We start from the raw sequence: 17,719 nt of genomic DNA on the forward strand, positions 1-17,719 counted from the left end.
TCACATCACAGTACGATCCTACCCCTCCATAGAGATATAGACTTCAGTCTACGAAAGGATTCACATTAGGTTCCCAGAGAGCTATAGACTGTCTAAGAGAGGGTTGGCATTAGGTCCTGGCAACGAGAATCGCCTTATCTTGGCTGCCAGGTACACATGAATTGGCCAATTTATGCGCTAAGCATTCTCAATTTTTCATATTTTTAGTGCAGTAATGCAATTCAATTTTCATATTTCATGTTTGCATGTTATAGTGCTACAGAGTACTGCTTTATTTGTTTGATGGTATATGAGTTGGCAACTCTAGGTAAGCACCTGTTCAGACCTAATTTATGTTTGGCTATGACGGTCCATTTTTTTGATATTTTTATGTATTAGCCTTCTGACTGAGCACTCCGCCCCTTAGCCTCAGGCGTTTTTAATTGCAGTACGATCCTACCCATCCATAGAGATATAGACTTCAGTCTAAGAGAGGATTCACATTAGGTTCCCAGAGAGATGTAGACTGTCTAAGAGAGGATTAGCATTAAATCCTGGCAACGAAAATCGCCTTATTGCGGCTGCCGGGTACACATGAATTGGCCAATTTATGCGTTAAGCTTTCTCAATTTTTCATATTTCTAGTGCAGTAATGCAATTCAATTTTCATATTTCATGTTTGCATGCTGTAGCGCTACAGAGTGCTGCCTTATTTGTTTGATAATAAAACTGTCATGGACCCCCACACCTCCGGTGAATCCAGATAAATCCTGGGAAGGAATATGTCACTTACCTATTTGAGTTATAGTCCAAGCCACCGACTTCTTTACTTGCTTGCAGAAGGTCCAGGATGCCTCCAGAGCTTGTGCTGTCCTTCTTCACTTTGGAATTTCGGGCTGGTTTTGCTTCTGTGTCAATGTGAAGAGATCCCTCGTCTGACGAGTCGTCGTTCTGTAATGGAGAGGAGGCAGTGTTACAGGTGATCTCTATCTGGGAAGCGATGCAATCTGTCTAGAATCGAAATGTCTCAAAGCCATCAGAGCATCCTCCACTGCTTTGTGTATCAAGAACAAAGTCTACTCTGTGCCGCCTGGTAGATTGCTTTATATGTGCGTCAGAGAGCGTTACCATGATCAAAGACATACATCGTCCAGGCCTGTGCATCTCTGCACCCTCTCTAGGTACCAAGATCATAAGTGCACGCCGCTCTCCTCTATGAATATACAATGGATATAGCTTCGCATCCTGTCTTGTGTCTTAAAGGGGTCATCCAAGACTAAAGTTGCTCATGCATGTGAGATAATAGTCTTTCCGGCCTCCAATATACACATACGGCTGAGCATTCATGGGCTTTCAACGGGGAGAGAGGAAAAAATCTGCGGCAGCTGCTTATCCCCCCTGAAACCAAAGGGCTCAGCCACTGAAATTCTAAACGCCCGATCCTTCTCTTCCCCCAAAATCATCTGTCGGGAGAGACAGGAGAGCCCCCTAATACACACCGGATGGTCGACCGATCCAGCCTAGCTTAGCAAGTTTGTACGACATTCATCTAATGTTAGATATTGAGGACCTAACTTTACGACGGTTCATCATCATTGGATTGGTGAGGATCGGAAACCCGGTACCACCACCGCTCCCGCAGAAGCTATCTGCAGAGCACAGAACAGCTCTGTACACCGGTGGATCGGCTAAACTGCAACACCCACAAAAATCTAAGTCCTGCACGACTACTTTAATACATGAACCAAGTCTGTCACCCCACAAAACTCAAATTAAACCAAACACAGAGGGGACTTAGCCCCTATAAGAATCATATTTGTAGTATGGATTTTACTTAGCCTGTTTTTCCATTAAAAAATAAATGTTTTACATATTCAAATGAGGCATCTTCGGTGCACCCTTGGCGTGGCCAAAAGCTTAGTGCATGTTGCACTACAATTGTGCACGCCTCCTCTTATGCTGATTGTCGTCACTCATGCCTGAAGTGAATCCTCAGCCCTGCACGCACTGACACTGCAGGAGCGCAGACAGCACACACAGTGCCAGGGCGGGCGAGTATGTTCTCATCCCTCTCCTGGACGCAGCGGCCGCTCGCTGCAGACAGGATCACACAGTACTGGGCGATGAGAGTGTGCTGGGCTCCTGCAGTGTCAGTGTGCACAGGTGTGCTCTCACCTCCCTTAAGTGTCTGCATTAAGCAATACATGTGAATCAGTTTTGCCTGGAGTGATCCTTACATAAGGACAGACCCCCTAATGCCCCTTGGAGAAATTTGTGGATACAATTGGAGCCCTGACGTCAGTGGGTAGACGGATGCAGATAAATGGCAATGTTTGCACACTACGCAGTTAAATCCATCTAAAATATAGAGATTCTTGAACTTCTACGTATTTTCCAAATGGAATAGCATTGGGGTTAAAATGTTCAATGATTCAATAGAAAACTGCCTAATAGGAGCTACAAGATCCATACCTTATACTTCTTTTCCAGGACTTTGGGCTTCTTGGGCGGCACAAGAGGAGGCGTTTCCTTTACATCTGATAAAACTGGACACAAAGCACAAGTAAGTTCTAGATTCATTTACAGATCGAGGACTAATTAATAGGTTGATTTTTAATACAATTCATTTTTACTCCATCTTAACTACGCGGGTTGTGTTAAAAAAAAAAAATAAATGAATACGTATGTCGGTGATTTATGCAACATTTTCATTTTGCAGAGTATTCTCAGCAATGCCGCATGGCCCCAAACAGAAAAACAGCCGGCAATCTCCCGTGCTGCCACAAGCGGCGGATGATCGGAGCTTCTGTGCCAGCATTTGTGCATCTGCTTATCTTGCCCATTTAGACAAGCCAATAATTGGTAACGACCCAACGATCAAGCAAAATGCTCAATCGCCGGGTGCGATTACTATTATGCCGACACAAAAATCTTAATTATTGGCAGACACTTTTACACCAGATTTACAGCTATGACATATTGCTAAACTAGCAGTATGCTGGCATTTAAAGGGTCACTTAAAACTCCTCAGAGTTTACAGGAAAAAGTTGTGATCATGGGTGACATCTGGAGGAAGTGAGAAAGTCGTCACAGCTCTCGCTTCTTCTGGATGGAGAGGAGCGCGAAGCCAGCGCCGACTGGCAGCAGGGATCGCGTGACCCGGGAGAGCCAGTGCAGACACTGCTAGAATGGCGCCGGCACTGGAGACGAGAATACGTGTTTGTATTTTACGGGGGGGACAAAGGGGTTATCCGAGTAAAGGACAACCCCTTTTAGTCACCCCCACTACAGCCAGTCAGTGAGCTCAGCGGTTCTGAGCAGCTCGAGCTGTCAACCTCGGTTATTGGCTGCAGCGCTGTCAATGTTAGGAGCAGCGCTGTCAAGGTTAGGAACAGCGCTGTCAAGGTTAGGCGCAGCGCTGTCAAGGTTAGGCGCAGCGCTGTCAAGGTTAGGCGCAGCGCTGTCAAGGTTAGGCGCAGCGCTGTCAAGGTTAGGCGCAGCGCTGTCAAGGTTAGGCGCAGCGCTGTCAAGGTTAGGCGCAGCGCTGTCAAGGTTAGGCGCAGCGCTGTCAATGAAAAGCGTAGCGCTGTCAATGATAGGCGCAGCGCTGTCAATGATAGGCGCAGCGCTGTCAATGATAGGCGTAGTGCTGTCAATGATAGGCGCAGCGCTGTCAATGTTAGGCGTAGTGCTGTCAATGTTAGGCGCAGCGCTGTCAATGTTAGGCGTAGTGCTGTCAATGTTAGGCGCAGCGCTATCAATGTGACTGCAGCGTTGCAGATAATTACAAACACCAGGACCCAGAGTAAACAACAGGATTGTTTTTATTTTAAAAAAAAAAAGTAGACTGGGGATAGTAGTTTTTTGAAACTGGAAAACCGCTTTAAATCGTGCACTATGCCCGTAACCAGTAACCTGCACCACTCCAGCTCTTGTGAAACTACATTTTCCAGTATGTCCTGACAGCTTCAGACATGCAGGGCATCCTGTGAGTTGTGGGACTGGGGGGGTTGCTGAACCACGCTCTAGGTATTTGTGTGACATCTTACATGTTAAGTCCCTCTTTGTCGTCATTTTCTTTCTCCTGATTGGAAACTCATCGATTTTTAGCTCTCCATCATCGGAGACGTATTCGTACTCGTCCCTGATCGGCTTGTTTTTGTCTTCTTTGAAATTCTGCAAGGATCCGAAAATGCTGGGGCTGTTCTGGGGCTTGATTCCCTTATGACTGTGAAAAATAACCGTGGGTTACAAAAAAAAGAAAAACTCACATAACGAAGACAGTTTCACTAGATAGATCGCACAATCTACATGAAGATGTATCTCTGTCAGTGCCAAAAACATGGCATACTGCAACAGGGCGCAAGTGCAACCTTCCGATCCACACAACATGACGAGAGAATAGTGGACACGAGTCCCCCATTCTGATGATAATTTGGGGTCCCACATCAAACAACAAATATCACTAGACCAGAAAACTAATTCATTTATTGGATTACCCTGATGAACCCAACTATCTCAGTGCATAAGTGTCAAGACTGAAATCCCTTTACAATATATATTTTTTTTTATTGAGGTTATTTTTTCTTTTTTTTATCTATTTGCATTTACTAGATCTTGTATTATACACTCTTCAACATTGAAATTGCACCACCAAGAAGGAAAATTCATGGAATTACAGAAATCATAGACTTGTTAATGATATGCAAATAGTGAAAAAGGGAAACACAAAGTAAAAGCGCCACGCGCAGAAATCCAGAAATCCCTGTACTGAAAATTACAACCTTGTTTTCCATGAAAAAGGTTAATGATGGTTGTCTGTGGAAAGTTCTGCCGCCAAATCCACTTGGGCAAATCATCAAGATCCACTGCTGGCAGCTCCCTTTACAATTATCGACCAGTGACGTCCCAGATGTGCTCAGTGGGAGACAAGTCTGGAGACGGTGCAGGTCATGGTAGCAGGTTTAGGCCATGAACGCTCCTTACAGAAGCGTGAGCAATATATGACCTGGAGTTGTCATGTTGAAAAATGCACTTGAGACACTTGGAGAAATGGATGGAAATTGCACAAGCAGGGAGCTGCCAGCAGCAGATCTTGATGATTTGTGTTCACCGCAGCAGAACACTCCTCAGACCACCATCAATAATCATGGGTGGACGTGCAAGGATTTCTGGGAGCAGCATCCCCAAGGGAAATTGGTGAAAAATTATATTATCTATGTGTATATACCCCCACTTTCAGTTTTTCGAGATTTACATCCTACTGCTGACAAGGGACTCGGGACGACTGTAAAATGGAGTTGCAGGTACATTAGCGCACAGATCTTCAGAACTGAAGACATCTATGGGCACATTCACACTTTCCTTATAGTCCGTCTTTAGGAACAGATAAATGAAATTGATGTAAAAAAAAAAAAAGGATCTGTTGTGTAACTGATACAAATGGAAGCAGATTATTACGGGGTCTGTCTGGGCCCTGTTGTAGGTCAGTTATTAAAATGGAAAAAATCTGCATCACACGCTTTCATTTGCACCTGTTATGCGACAGATCCAGTTTTTACATTATTTCCATTTGTCTGTTCCTAAAAAGGGAATAAATGGAATGTCAAAACGCAAGTGCGAAAATGGCCTAAAATAAAAGGCAAATGTGAGCATGGGTACGGCTGGCATACCTAAACTACATTTGCATTCTGTTGTAAAACATCACAAACCTGAATAGTTTCTTCCCCGAGAAAGAGAACTTGAACTTGCTATCTTTAAGTGAAGAAAAGGGACTTTTCTGTATTTTATGTTCTTCTTCCATTCTTAGTAAGGAATCTGGCTTACTGTTCTGCAATGTAAGGAAGAAAACGGGTTAATGAGACTTCCAGTACGGCCCCCGTGAAACATCCCGCCATGATTGCTTTCTTGTTTATCACAATCGGGTCCGTTTTGCACATTTACACTGTACTGTAAACACATTTGGCGCACGGCGGCACAAAGTTTATTTCCATCTGCCAAGTGCCACGCTTCATTACAACGAATACGCACACCCGTCACCGTCTGCATTAATGTAATGATCTCATTTTTACTTTAGCACCAAATTGCTTTAAGAGTCGTTTAAGAGCTTTTAAGAGTCGTTTAGGAAAAATGAAAAATTGCAATTTAAATTCATTTTTCTTTTTCGAGATGCAAGAAATAAGGTCAGGAACACAGCTCCCCTGCAGATAGAATAATGTTTCTCCCTTTTTTTTGCAGTTCATTGCTGGAGTGTGGAGACATCCCGCGTCGTGTATACCGGGGAAGAGACTATTTCTTGATTTCATGGTGCATTAATGAAAAAATAAAGATAAAAACTGCCAAGTCTCATTCATATCAATAGTGGAGAGCAGTACGGTGGCAGCAGAGGTGTTCCCAGCCTTTAATTAGTCATTTGGGGTCCATTGGATCCCATGCGAGCTTGATTCATCAGATTTCCGCAGGTATGGAAGGTACGTAGATGACATTTTCTTCTTAGCTCGGTGACCCTTCCTCCTCAGCGCATTGCGAGACTCGGTGTCGACTGCACGTGCCACAACGAGGTGCGCGCGACAAAGTAAGTATTTTAGCTGAAGGATAAAGGGGTGATCCAGTGAAAAAAATAAGTCCTCTATATAGGTGATAACTTGCTGATCGGTGAGTGTCCAACTACTTGGGAGAATGGGGAACTTTTATCCCAGTTACAAAATGAATCGGCAGGTCAAACTACCACTCAATCCATTCTCTATGGAGCTACCAAAATACAATGGCGCACAGACCCATAGGGAATGAATGTATCGGCGGTCAAACAAGTGCAATGCCGCTCCATTCTAACAGGATACTAGTGCCCCATTCTGCAGGTCGGTACGGGTCCCAACGGATCAATAAGCTATCATCTATCCAGCAAGTTAAGGGCAATTTATTAGGAATAGGAATCCCTTGCTGTGATCACAAATTGTCCAGTCATACAAATGAGACATCGAATGGTGCCGAACCAAATGGTATGAACGGGTGATAAAGCAATAAGGTCCCCAGAACAGCAGTCACTTACACTTAAAGGGGTATTACCATCTCAAAGATCCTATCCCAATATGTAGTACCGTATGTGTAAGCTATCTAGCAGTAGCTTAGGTATCCATGGTTACGACCACTAACATCTAACTAACTGGTCGTAGCCATAGATACCTAAGCTACTGTAATGCTCTGCACATGGGTTAAGCGACAGAGCGTATCAGAAGAACTATTCTTCATTTCTAATTAGGGATAATTGCTATTATTATTATTACACCCACTACATATTGGGATAGGATCCTGGAGATGGGAATACCATTAAAGGCAACTTGTCACTTCTTCTGTCCTTGTACTTCCCATAATATAACGACTCCGACATCTTTTCTTTTTGCTACTCCTCCTAAAAAAAATTATAAAAATAAATTGACAGCTGGGTGTTTCCACTAGGGGGCGTGTCCCTACACGCCCAGAAGCTGTCCAATCAGTGCTGACCCCACCCCCTTTTTGATGACGGAAATGGCGGCACCCAGTTGTCAATTTATTCACACATTTCCAGGAGGAACTATGGAGGAACGGCAACATGGAGTCATATAAAAAAAAAGTTACAGGATTGTTATTTCATAGGTAATATAAGTAATTATTAAAACAGATACCAAGGAAGTGGTTATGGGTCGTTTTGGATAAACTCTCTGCTCAGGCGCCTACAAATATGGCGGACCTAAGGAGGAAGTCGCTATATGTGTGTGTCATCTTACTTTCTAGTGCGCCATCAACCCATTTTTTCCCCGGCTGATTACATTTCCACATCACTTGGAGGCTGCGCTCACCATGGAAGTCAGGGATCAGCAGCCTTTGGCATGCCAGCTGTTGTGAAACTATAACTCCCAACATGCCCTGATCGGTTGCCAGGAGTCGTAGTTGTTGACCCCCGATTTAGGAAGTCAATGCAGATCGGTCTGAGAATGCACAGCAATGCATGTCCTGGCCGTGACTCTCACGACCGGAATGTCAAGAGCTACTGCCAGTCTGTGCTCGACCCGATCTGCACGGACATCTACATGAGCCCTTAGGGGTTGACCTGATACAATAATGGCTTTTTAATAGTTTCCCTTAATTAATATTGAATACCAAAATGTAGAAAGTAAAAAAAATAAATAAATAAAAAAAATCCTCCACATACGCCCTGGGCACCAAGCATCTATACAAACAGTTGGATTTTTCCAGTGACTAATAGGTTTTATTTCTTCGCTTTCTTTCACTTCCTGCAGATCTGCAAGCGATGATAGCAAAAGTGATAATTACATGTAATTTACCACGTAGCAGATACAATGTGGCAGAGAAGTAAAATTACTGGTTCGGGTTTAATGTAACGCCATCGGAGACCGAGCAACAAAACTAATCCGCGTGTTTAAAAGAGATTTTTTCTTTTTTTTAATACGTCGCAAAATATCTTTAAAAAAAAAAAAAAACTATTGCGGAAGTAATGCAAAAACGACGGCCTCAGTGCGGTTACTGCTTGCAAAGAGAACGCAACTTTTATTTATTTTACATTTTACCATTTGATTAATTCTTAGCGTGGACCTACATCTACAACGCAGGCAGGAGGTTGAATTTCCCCTGTAACTCGGACTTGAACACATGCCACAGTAACAGGGAAAAATCAGAAAAAAAAGTATTTAAATATTGAAATGCCACCCAATGGTCTTTTACTACTTAATTAGGGCACAATATGTGAAATAAATGAATAAATAAATAAAAATCAGGAAAAAGAATGTTTAAAAAAAAGGCGTTGACAATCCAAATAGCTGTTGCTAGCTCTTTCCTCATCAACAAATATGAAAAACAGAGTCTGATATATAAGAATAATTGTTACGGAAAGGGGAACACATTTTAAAATGTATTTCAGTCACCTTTTGTGGTCATAAAAAAAAAATAAAAAATGTGAAAAAAAAACACATTTACTATATTTTCCCACCTGTATCGGCAAAAAAATAAAAAAAAGTATAAAAAAATAATATAAAAATCAGGCATCATGTATCACACAAAAAAAAAAAAAAAAAAGAAAAATTACTTAACTATTCAAACAAAGTAAAAGTTTTACAGCTCCTCATATCGCATGTATGAAAAAAAAATGCAAGTTGGAAAATTCAACCAATGTTCGGCTTGTACTTGCCACCAATCTGAAAGCTCCGCTCCCATTTTATGTCCTAAGTTTTGTAGAAATCTCCCCAGCGCTCCTATAAGTATACTATATCATACCTTATATTTCCACTTTGCTTCTGTTTTGATTTTATTCTGCTCTCGGATCTCAAACTTTTCGATCTCGTTATTCTGTTTTGCCGGTTCCTCTTTGTTCGGAACGCTCAACTCTTCTTTAGGAGTCTGAAAAAGAGAAACAGCCTTAAATAGCAAAAAGGAGAAAAAGTGATCTATGATGCACATTCAGGGATTATGTGTGGGCCGTGCCTGTAAGGTCAGAAGAACAGACCTACAGCTCATGGTGCCTATCCTTAAAATCCACACTATGTAGTCCACCCAACCTAGTACAGACCATTAGGTGGCCATAAAGGAGAGAGCTGATGGACAAATGATCGGATGCTGAAATTCAATTCAATACCTGCCTGTCTGTCCATCTACACGCCCACATGGCCTGTCTGCCTCCCTGCCCCTCCCGGCCTGTCTGCCTCCCTGCCCCTCCCGGCCTGTCTGCCTCCCTGCCCCTCCCGGCCTGTCTGCCTCCCTGCCCCTCCCGGCCTGTCTGCCTCCCTGCCCCTCCCGACCTGTCTGCCTCCCTGCCCCTCCTGGCCTGTCTGCCTCTCTGCCCCTCCTGGCCTGTCTGTCTACCTGCCCTCCTGGCCTGTCTACCTGCCTTCCTGGCCTGTCTGCCTCCCTGCCCTCCTGGCCTGTCTGCCTCCCTGCCCTCCTGGCCTGTCTGCCTCCCTGCCCTCCTGGCCTGTCTGTCTATCTGCCCTTCTGGCCTGTCTGCCTCCCTGCCCTCCTGGCCTGTCTGCCTCCCTGCCCTGTCTGTCGGCTTACTTGCCTGCCTGTAAGCCTTGTCTATCGCCTACCCGTTTATATGTCAGAATGAGCATGTGGTTGACAGTTATAGAGGTTGTAAGGCAACCTTTAGTTAAAGAGAAGCTATTATCTGAAAATGACCTATAATTTAAATCAGGTTTTTGTGTTACATGTATTATCTTTTTAATGGCATTTTTTTGATATCACTATCTTTATTAAAACACAAAATTAATGATCTTGCAATTATCACACCAGCCACTAGAGCCATTTTAGACACGTGCTTCCTATCCATTCAGGAAGAGTTTTCAGTAGTCTCAGTGCCATCAGAGGCAGGATTGCAATTAATGGTAACACCTCTGTACACAGCTAATAACAGAGACTCTACCAATCACAATAGCTGTCCCTGCTCCCCCTTCCTTCACACACGCTCATTGGATACAGAAGATAGGGCCCGAGTCTGACCAATATGGTTATGTACATTTGTTGTTTCCTGAAACTGTAGCCAATAATCCTATAGTTCACCAAATACTGAAAAATGCATGCAGGATATGGTATAATGCAAATAAGGGGAAACAGAGGATATTTCCTCCCTGTCTCCTAGTCATAAGGAATTGCAGATAATAATATAAAATATAACATCAAGTACTAAAAGTAGTGTTGGCGTGAAGATCACATTATACTGGATGCACATACACAGGAGCTGTATACTCACTATCCCCTTCTTTGGTGTGTCAACTTTAATCAGAGCGTCCTTAGTGTGAGCCTCCAGAACATCCAGGTCAGGGGAGTCGGGCGCTGAAAATGGGGAATCTTTGTCCTTCTTTGTCTTCTTTTTTCCTCCCTCTTTATTTTTAGGTGGTTTGGGCGGTTTTGGGGGTTTCGAAGCTTTGGGCGGTTTGGCACCCTTTGGAGGTTTTATCTCTTTGGGGGGTTTCGTCGGTTTTGGAGGCTTGGGTAACTTTTCGCTCTTAGGAGTCTTTTTTTTCAGAACTTTTTCCACAGGTGGAGGGGAGTCTGGCACAGGTGAGGGGGGTTCTTCTTTCTCAATTTTCTCCGAAATGTTGTTCCCCTCAGGAATCGTGTTGGCACAAATGTCCGTTTTACTGACTTTCGATGCGTTCTAAAAACAAAAAAAGTGGATGGGAGCGTCAGTATGGCCTACTACTTGATGGCTCGACGTTTGATTAGCCGGCCTGGCGCGACGTCACATGTATATCCCACAACAATGACTGACTAAACAAAGGAAGAGCCGCGGATGTCAGGAGGCAGGTCTCATGGCCCCTCTAATATCCAAGCACAGCCAAAATGAGCAAGCATGGAGAGTTGGGGGAGACAGCAGTCCTAATAGTTTTGTTAAGGGACATAAAAAATAAACTTAATAGCTCAGTGGAGTTATGATATTTTCTGTATCCGTTCCTCATGGTTTCCAACATGACTGTAATCAATGGACAGAAGTCCTCACTAGTGATGAGTGAATGTGCTGGGATAAGGTGTTATCTGAGCATGCTTGTGTGCTAACCAAGTGACTTCGGTGTGCTCGAATATTATGTTCGAGTCCCCGCGGCTGCATGTCTCGTGGGTGTTCGTCAGCCGCAACACATGCAGGGATTGCCTAACAGCCATGAGACATGCAGCCGCGGGGACTCGAAACATATTTTTTGAGCACACGGAAGACACTTGTTAGCACTCGAGCATGCTCACATAACACCTTACTGATCACATTCGCTCATCACTAGTCCTCACTATTTACCTCCACGTGATATTAAATCTGTATGGATCATGTGATGGGACACTCGGGTGTCCTAAAATGTTACAGTAGAGTTATTAGATCGCTCTACTTTCATTCACTGGTTCCTATTCAATGACTGCAAGAAATATAAAAAAATCTTGAAGGTGTCGAACAATGCAAAAAGAATATTACAAAACTGTACAACTTTTTATCACACAATAAATATGCTTTTTGGCCGGTAATCTCTCACTGTGAGTTAACTCTTTACATCCTACCACACACAATTAGTCTGCATTCGATCAATGGGGTACATATTCCTGAGTCTGTTTAAATGTGAAATTAATTGTGACAAAAGGGGATACCGAAAAGGTTATTCTCAGCGTGCTGTTCCCCTGCCCCAGTTTAGTGCTTGCTGGAGAAAGAAGGAGGTGTGGTCTCCTGGGTGATTGACAGTTCGGGCCGGCGGCATGGCTTAAGGATGAGCCGCTGACCTGAACTGTGATGCTGCGAGCAGAGGCAGCATCGGAGGAACTGTTGGAGGATTGAGCCAAATGAAGGATGACACAATTGTGAGGTGCTCATGTGTGTGTTGCACATATTATGCTTTTTTAATCTTTACCCAGGGTAAAGAAATGCTAACTACAGCTCGGTCACAGAATTGCAGCTGTATCCAAATCATTCTTGCAGAAATTAATGCACGAAGCAGAAACTGCCCCTTATAGATATATAGAATGCATCTTTCCACAAAAAGAAAAAGGTCTTAGCAAAAAAAAATGCTGAACCTTCTTACAGTATTTGCAATAAATCTACAAAATCATCAAAAATGATCACAATTGCTGCTGAAATAAATAAAGCTAAATGGACTGCCAATGTCTCAGCGGTCAGCTACAGTCAAGACCCACCTCTGTTAACCGTATTTCTTTGGCGAGGTCCTTGATTATCTGGGAGGGTTTGAAATGTTCCGGAAGTTCATCTTCATGTTCTAATAGGGCCTAAAAGACAAAATGGTAGTATGGTACCCACTGGAGACACAGCACAACGCCTTCTGGATTTGATATCTATCGCAGATCATGGCACACTTATGATTTGCTGGGATTGGGGACTGTCGACCCGAAAGATGAGGAGGTGACAAGCAGATCCAGAGGTCACGGGATTCAGCTCCATGGGTCATCACGTGTTGGCAAGTTTTTGATTTGGAAACTTGCAGTCGAATGCCGATTAGCGTCTCAGTTGCGTCTTTCAACAAAACATCACGAAATGCTGCAGAGACTCTAGTCGGCACGTAATCGCAAGTGTGCAAATCACGTAATTGTGGCCACGTAATGACTGTATAATGGACAAGCGGAGCCGAATTCTAAAGATGGGTGCATTACACACCATTAGGATTCCCCATTCTGCAGCACTTGCCCAAAAAATTCACCAGGGGCGGATGATCCCTTTTTGGGAGTAAAATTGGCACCCATCAGACATTCACGCATATTATTTGAATCGAACATAATGTCTTAGATGGTAATACCCTCTAAAGTTTAATTGTGGCCATTAGGATTGGTTCACTCTGACCCTCGGATTGAAATTGGTTCAATCTGACAGGGGGTGACCCTTGGACCAGAAAAAAAAAAGTATGCCTCCCTGATATAATACATAGATGTCTAATGTTTGCCAGAGAAGCTCTCCAATCATGTTCTGATGAGATAACCCCTTTAACAGAGTTGGCCACTACTTTTTTTAATTGAAAGCCTATGCAACATCTGATTGGTAGGGGAACGATAACTGGCATCCTCACAAAACATCTGTTACCAGGGTGGGGGGTGACAGAAATTCTCAAATGTTACTTCCAGTAACAGTTGATAGTCAGGTGCCAGGTGTTGTACCACCACCAATCAGATTTTGATGGCCTATCCTTGGGATATGAAGTAGTGGCCAATCGCTTTATACTTAATTTACATAACTGCTAAATACCTCATTAAATAAGAAAATAAAAGGATGTATGATTACTAGGGCTCACTCTCACTGCCGTATAACACAACCGAGTTCTATGTGATGTTTTATTGGATAGCACTTGACCCAATGTTATACTATGGGGCAGTGCAGATATGCGATTATATCTATGCCAATTTGGCATGCTGCAAGTGGCTTTGATATTCGGATCACACAAACTCATACATGTCTATGGGTGTGAAACATTGGACTGCACTCTGATGTCAAGCAAGTGCAGTGCAATGTATGCGCAGAGAGGCAATGGAGAAGGAGACAATGGAGAAGAAGGAGACAATGAAGAGGGAAGCAATGGAGAAGAAGGAGACAATGGAGAAGAAGGAGACAATGGAGAAGATGGAGAAATTCCATCTATGTCCATCTTCATAGCACCTGTGCTGCGATTCTCTCATGTAAGGGAATCTGATCACACTCAGATGACACTCGGATTAAACTCTGACATGATCCGAGCGCCATTAGCATAATGGTCCCGATTCTCTCGCTGACGCCAGAGTGAGCGAGCCCTTAGAGTGATACTTAGGGGTTACAGAGAAAACGTACGTGTTTTTTCGTCCATGACCTAAAGGCTCCATTCAGTATTTTGGCCCCTTGCACAAGGTGAGGTGCTGGCTGCTTCCCCGACTTATGTAATGCTGGAGAAATACAACACAAGTGATGGTTAGTGCAAGTTCTGGGACATAGACGTCAAAGTGTCAGCCTGGACATGATCCATAATCAGACTCAAAGTGAGAAATTCTGAAAAAGGGAGACAACTATATTTGTGTTTTCAGTACCACAAGATACTTCTGAGCCAGCAACACTGCAGTGATTTGCCCCCCCCCCCCCCCACCCCAGTTAGAAACTATGGTGTATGGGGGGCTGTTAGCAGGAGCTGTAAATCCTGTAGGACAAAACTGTCCAGACAGTGAATAGGAGGAACGTCTGATGTACAGTATCTATCTCAGTAGGCGAACTCATGAAAACATTAGTATTTCATTAAAAGAAAAACCAAATGTATATTATATATATCGTCTAGAAACATTTGGGCATGATGTGATTTTTGGCAATTAAATTTTGGACATTCAAGGTTGATGACCGCCAACGATTGACCACCAGGCCAGTCAAAGGTTGGAAGGAATAGTAGGGGATGGATTTATGGTATATTTTTCCTTTTATTATAGCCTCGGGCGGTGACTGGCGTTTTTCTGGAATAATCTCACTAGATCACATACCTTTGAACTTCTCGAGTAGGTGTCTTCCCACGTACCAACAGGCCGTCTCATAGTTTGGGAACTGCGTTAAGCTGACAATCTTCAGTCTCTTTTCTACCTCGTATGCTCTGTGGGATTGGAGACGGCCAATACAATATGGTCATACGGGCTTTAGAAAAGATGTAACCAAAACAGCATCTTTTTAACGTATTTTAATAAAAGGTCATTCTCAAGTGTGAAACATTTTACCTTTGCAATTACAAATTAATGCCCATTTCTTAGGTTACCGACCACTGCTGCAGTCTATCAGCAGTGGACGATCACCCAGGCTTGGAGCACACTTGTTTGCAAGAGAGCCTATAAGTGCCCTTCTGAAACTAACCAAGTCTATAGATCTGGCCACCTAGGACGCCCCTGCGCTCCTCCGATGCTGCCTCTGAGTGCAGTGTCGGAGACAAGCAGGACAACACCGCAGGTCCGAGCTGTCAATCATTCAGGAGGGCACCGCCTACCAGCAAGCAGGAGGCTGGAGGGCAGGGGAGTAGTGCGCTCCTGAAGAAAGAAGATGAGAAAACTCCTTTAAAGTGGGTTATCTAAATTTTGCAAATGAATGGCGCATCATCACAACCCGTCGTCTATAGGGAGCCAACCACATCTGCTGGTGCCGGTTTTTGTGATGGATACTCAGGGATAAACCTGATTGCGGCCATTTACATAGTTTCCCGTGCACTAGAATGCCGAACATTAAAAGTGCATTCACACTGCACGATAATCGCGAAGGAGCATTCACAATACTCGTGGGGTCGATACAGGCTACAGATCAGCCGACAAACGAGCTTTTTGCTACTTGATCGGGTGATTGACAACCAATATTGACTCCACGATAATGAGCATTCCCATGAACGATAATTGTGAAGTGTAAATACCCGAAAAATTATCGTTTTCGGCAGCACATGATCCTATGTAAACAAGGCCTGTGCCGCCGAGAACAATGGCAGCTTCTGCTCATTGTGTGATCATTCTGTGTGCATCTGAAGCGCAGTTGGCCTGTATAAACAGGATATTAAACGGCCGCTGATCGGTATACATCACGTCTTTTAATGCCGCAAAATCGATTACAGTAAAAGCGCATTTGTTAGCAATAATACCGCGCTTATCTATTGGCAGAATGATAACTCAGCAGACCCCTATCAATTCGACCTCCCCCATACAGAGCAGCACTCGGCTCAGTCGAGTGCCCATATTCTCTTTTTGTCCCCCACATAATCTGAAGGGGAAAGAGTCGGAAAGCCCCCCATACACATTAGACCATCGACTGATCCCGCCCAATATTGGCAGGTTTAGATGACTTTACTCTAATGTGTATTATACAGCACAAAGGATCAGGGCGATTGCAAAAGTGACATTTTTTTCAGGGCTGTAGAGTCAGTAAGCCAACTCTCCGACTCCTCAATTTCCATGACTCCGACTCCATGACTCCGACTCCATGACTCCGACTCCATGACTCCGACTCCATGACTCCGACTCCATGACTCCGACTCCATGACTCCGACTCCATGACTCCGACTCCATGACTCCGACTCCATGACTCCGACTCCATGACTCCGACTCCATGACTCCGACTCCACAGCCCTGATTTTTTTCCCCAATTCAACTTTCTATTCCATCAATATTCATCCAGAATTGTGTAACAAATTATAATAATTTTTATTTGTATAATGCCAACATATTCCGCCGCACTTTACAATTAAGTGGTTGTAAGATGGCATTATACCTCATCTGCATTTCCACGCTCATGCTGTGAAGGAAGTGACCGGAAAATGCTAAACAGTCCACGGGGGTTAATGTGGCGTAGACCCACCCTGCAAGAAAAACAGAGGATTTCTTTAGTATGTCTGTAATGAAATGCGAGCACATTAATCAGTAGATACTGTATATTCTCACAGAGGGAGAATCTGACAAAGCAAGGATGCTGCATTGCCAGAGAACACCCCTGAAAACTGGAGAATATCTACATAATCCAGTGCAATATGTCAGCCGTAGACCGGGACACGTAGCACTGAGCCATAGCGGCGCCATGTGCAGACGTACATCTCCGTCCACGACAACCTGTAAAGCCTGGACTCAAAAACAATGTCGGAATTGCAGTTTTTTTTCTACAGTTTCATATGGAATAATTATTATTATTATTTTCTAACTGTTCTGTACATTATATGGTAAAATTAACGGTGTGTTTCTAAGCAACATATCAAGCAAACCAAGCCTTCAAACGGCTATGTCAAGGGAAAAAGAAAAAAGAAAATAATTAACGCTCTTTGAATAAGGGAAGAGAAAAACACACAAAAAAATTAATAGTTCAGTCATTAAGGAGTTAATGGGGTTGTATTAAACGGCAGGTTATCATGATAACTGACAACTTACTGATCGCCGGGGCCCCACCGATAGGTCCCCTCCATAATCCTGAGAATGGGGCTCTGAAATGCCTGAATAAAATGAAGAGATGGCAGCACATGCATTCATCATCCATAGGTCTGTTCCTGGCTATCTGCGGCAGTCGCATACGCAATGAATGCAGAAGTCACTCTGCTCTAATGAGGCATTACAAAACTCTATTCTCTGTCATTTTGATACACAGTTTTCTCTGCTGCAGATCTAGCAGTTCTCTTGAATGCTGAGCTCAGTATAACCCCGCCCACACCACTGATTGGCTGCTTTGTGTGTGCACTGTGTGTAGGCACAAAGATGCTAATCAGTGGTGGGGGTGTGGTTCGACCAGGAAGCAGGTGACACCTAGTCCTGC

General features: G+C 43.7%; 1 protein-coding gene and 1 long non-coding RNA gene across 6 annotated transcripts in view; one reads left to right on the forward strand and one right to left on the reverse strand.

The window, feature by feature from the left end:
- LOC143788362 (uncharacterized) overlaps positions 1 to 6,317 on the forward strand; it is a 75,236-nt gene extending 68,919 nt beyond the window's left edge. For both annotated transcript variants that reach the window (XR_013218611.1, XR_013218612.1), the window contains exons 3-4: positions 2,470 to 2,542; positions 6,217 to 6,317. This is a non-coding gene — a long non-coding RNA (uncharacterized LOC143788362). The remainder of the gene's footprint in view (positions 1 to 2,469; positions 2,543 to 6,216) is intronic.
- Positions 1 to 17,719, reverse strand: part of PHF2 (PHD finger protein 2) — a 219,989-nt gene that overhangs the window by 48,017 nt on the left and 154,253 nt on the right. For all 4 annotated transcript variants that reach the window (XM_077277997.1, XM_077277995.1, XM_077277993.1 and 1 more), the window contains exons 8-17: positions 16,694 to 16,781; positions 14,941 to 15,047; positions 14,270 to 14,361; positions 12,637 to 12,726; positions 10,718 to 11,125; positions 9,247 to 9,369; positions 5,691 to 5,809; positions 4,029 to 4,207; positions 2,452 to 2,525; positions 773 to 930 (exon numbers count right to left, since the gene is read on the reverse strand). In XM_077277997.1, the coding sequence (XP_077134112.1) occupies positions 773 to 930; positions 2,452 to 2,525; positions 4,029 to 4,207; positions 5,691 to 5,809; positions 9,247 to 9,369; positions 10,718 to 11,125; positions 12,637 to 12,726; positions 14,270 to 14,361; positions 14,941 to 15,047; positions 16,694 to 16,781 (1,438 nt within the window). The remainder of the gene's footprint in view (positions 1 to 772; positions 931 to 2,451; positions 2,526 to 4,028; positions 4,208 to 5,690; positions 5,810 to 9,246; positions 9,370 to 10,717; positions 11,126 to 12,636; positions 12,727 to 14,269; positions 14,362 to 14,940; positions 15,048 to 16,693; positions 16,782 to 17,719) is intronic.

The sequence above is a fragment of the Ranitomeya variabilis genome, chromosome 8, assembly GCF_051348905.1.
Source record: "Ranitomeya variabilis isolate aRanVar5 chromosome 8, aRanVar5.hap1, whole genome shotgun sequence".
NCBI lineage: Eukaryota > Metazoa > Chordata > Amphibia > Anura > Dendrobatidae > Ranitomeya > Ranitomeya variabilis.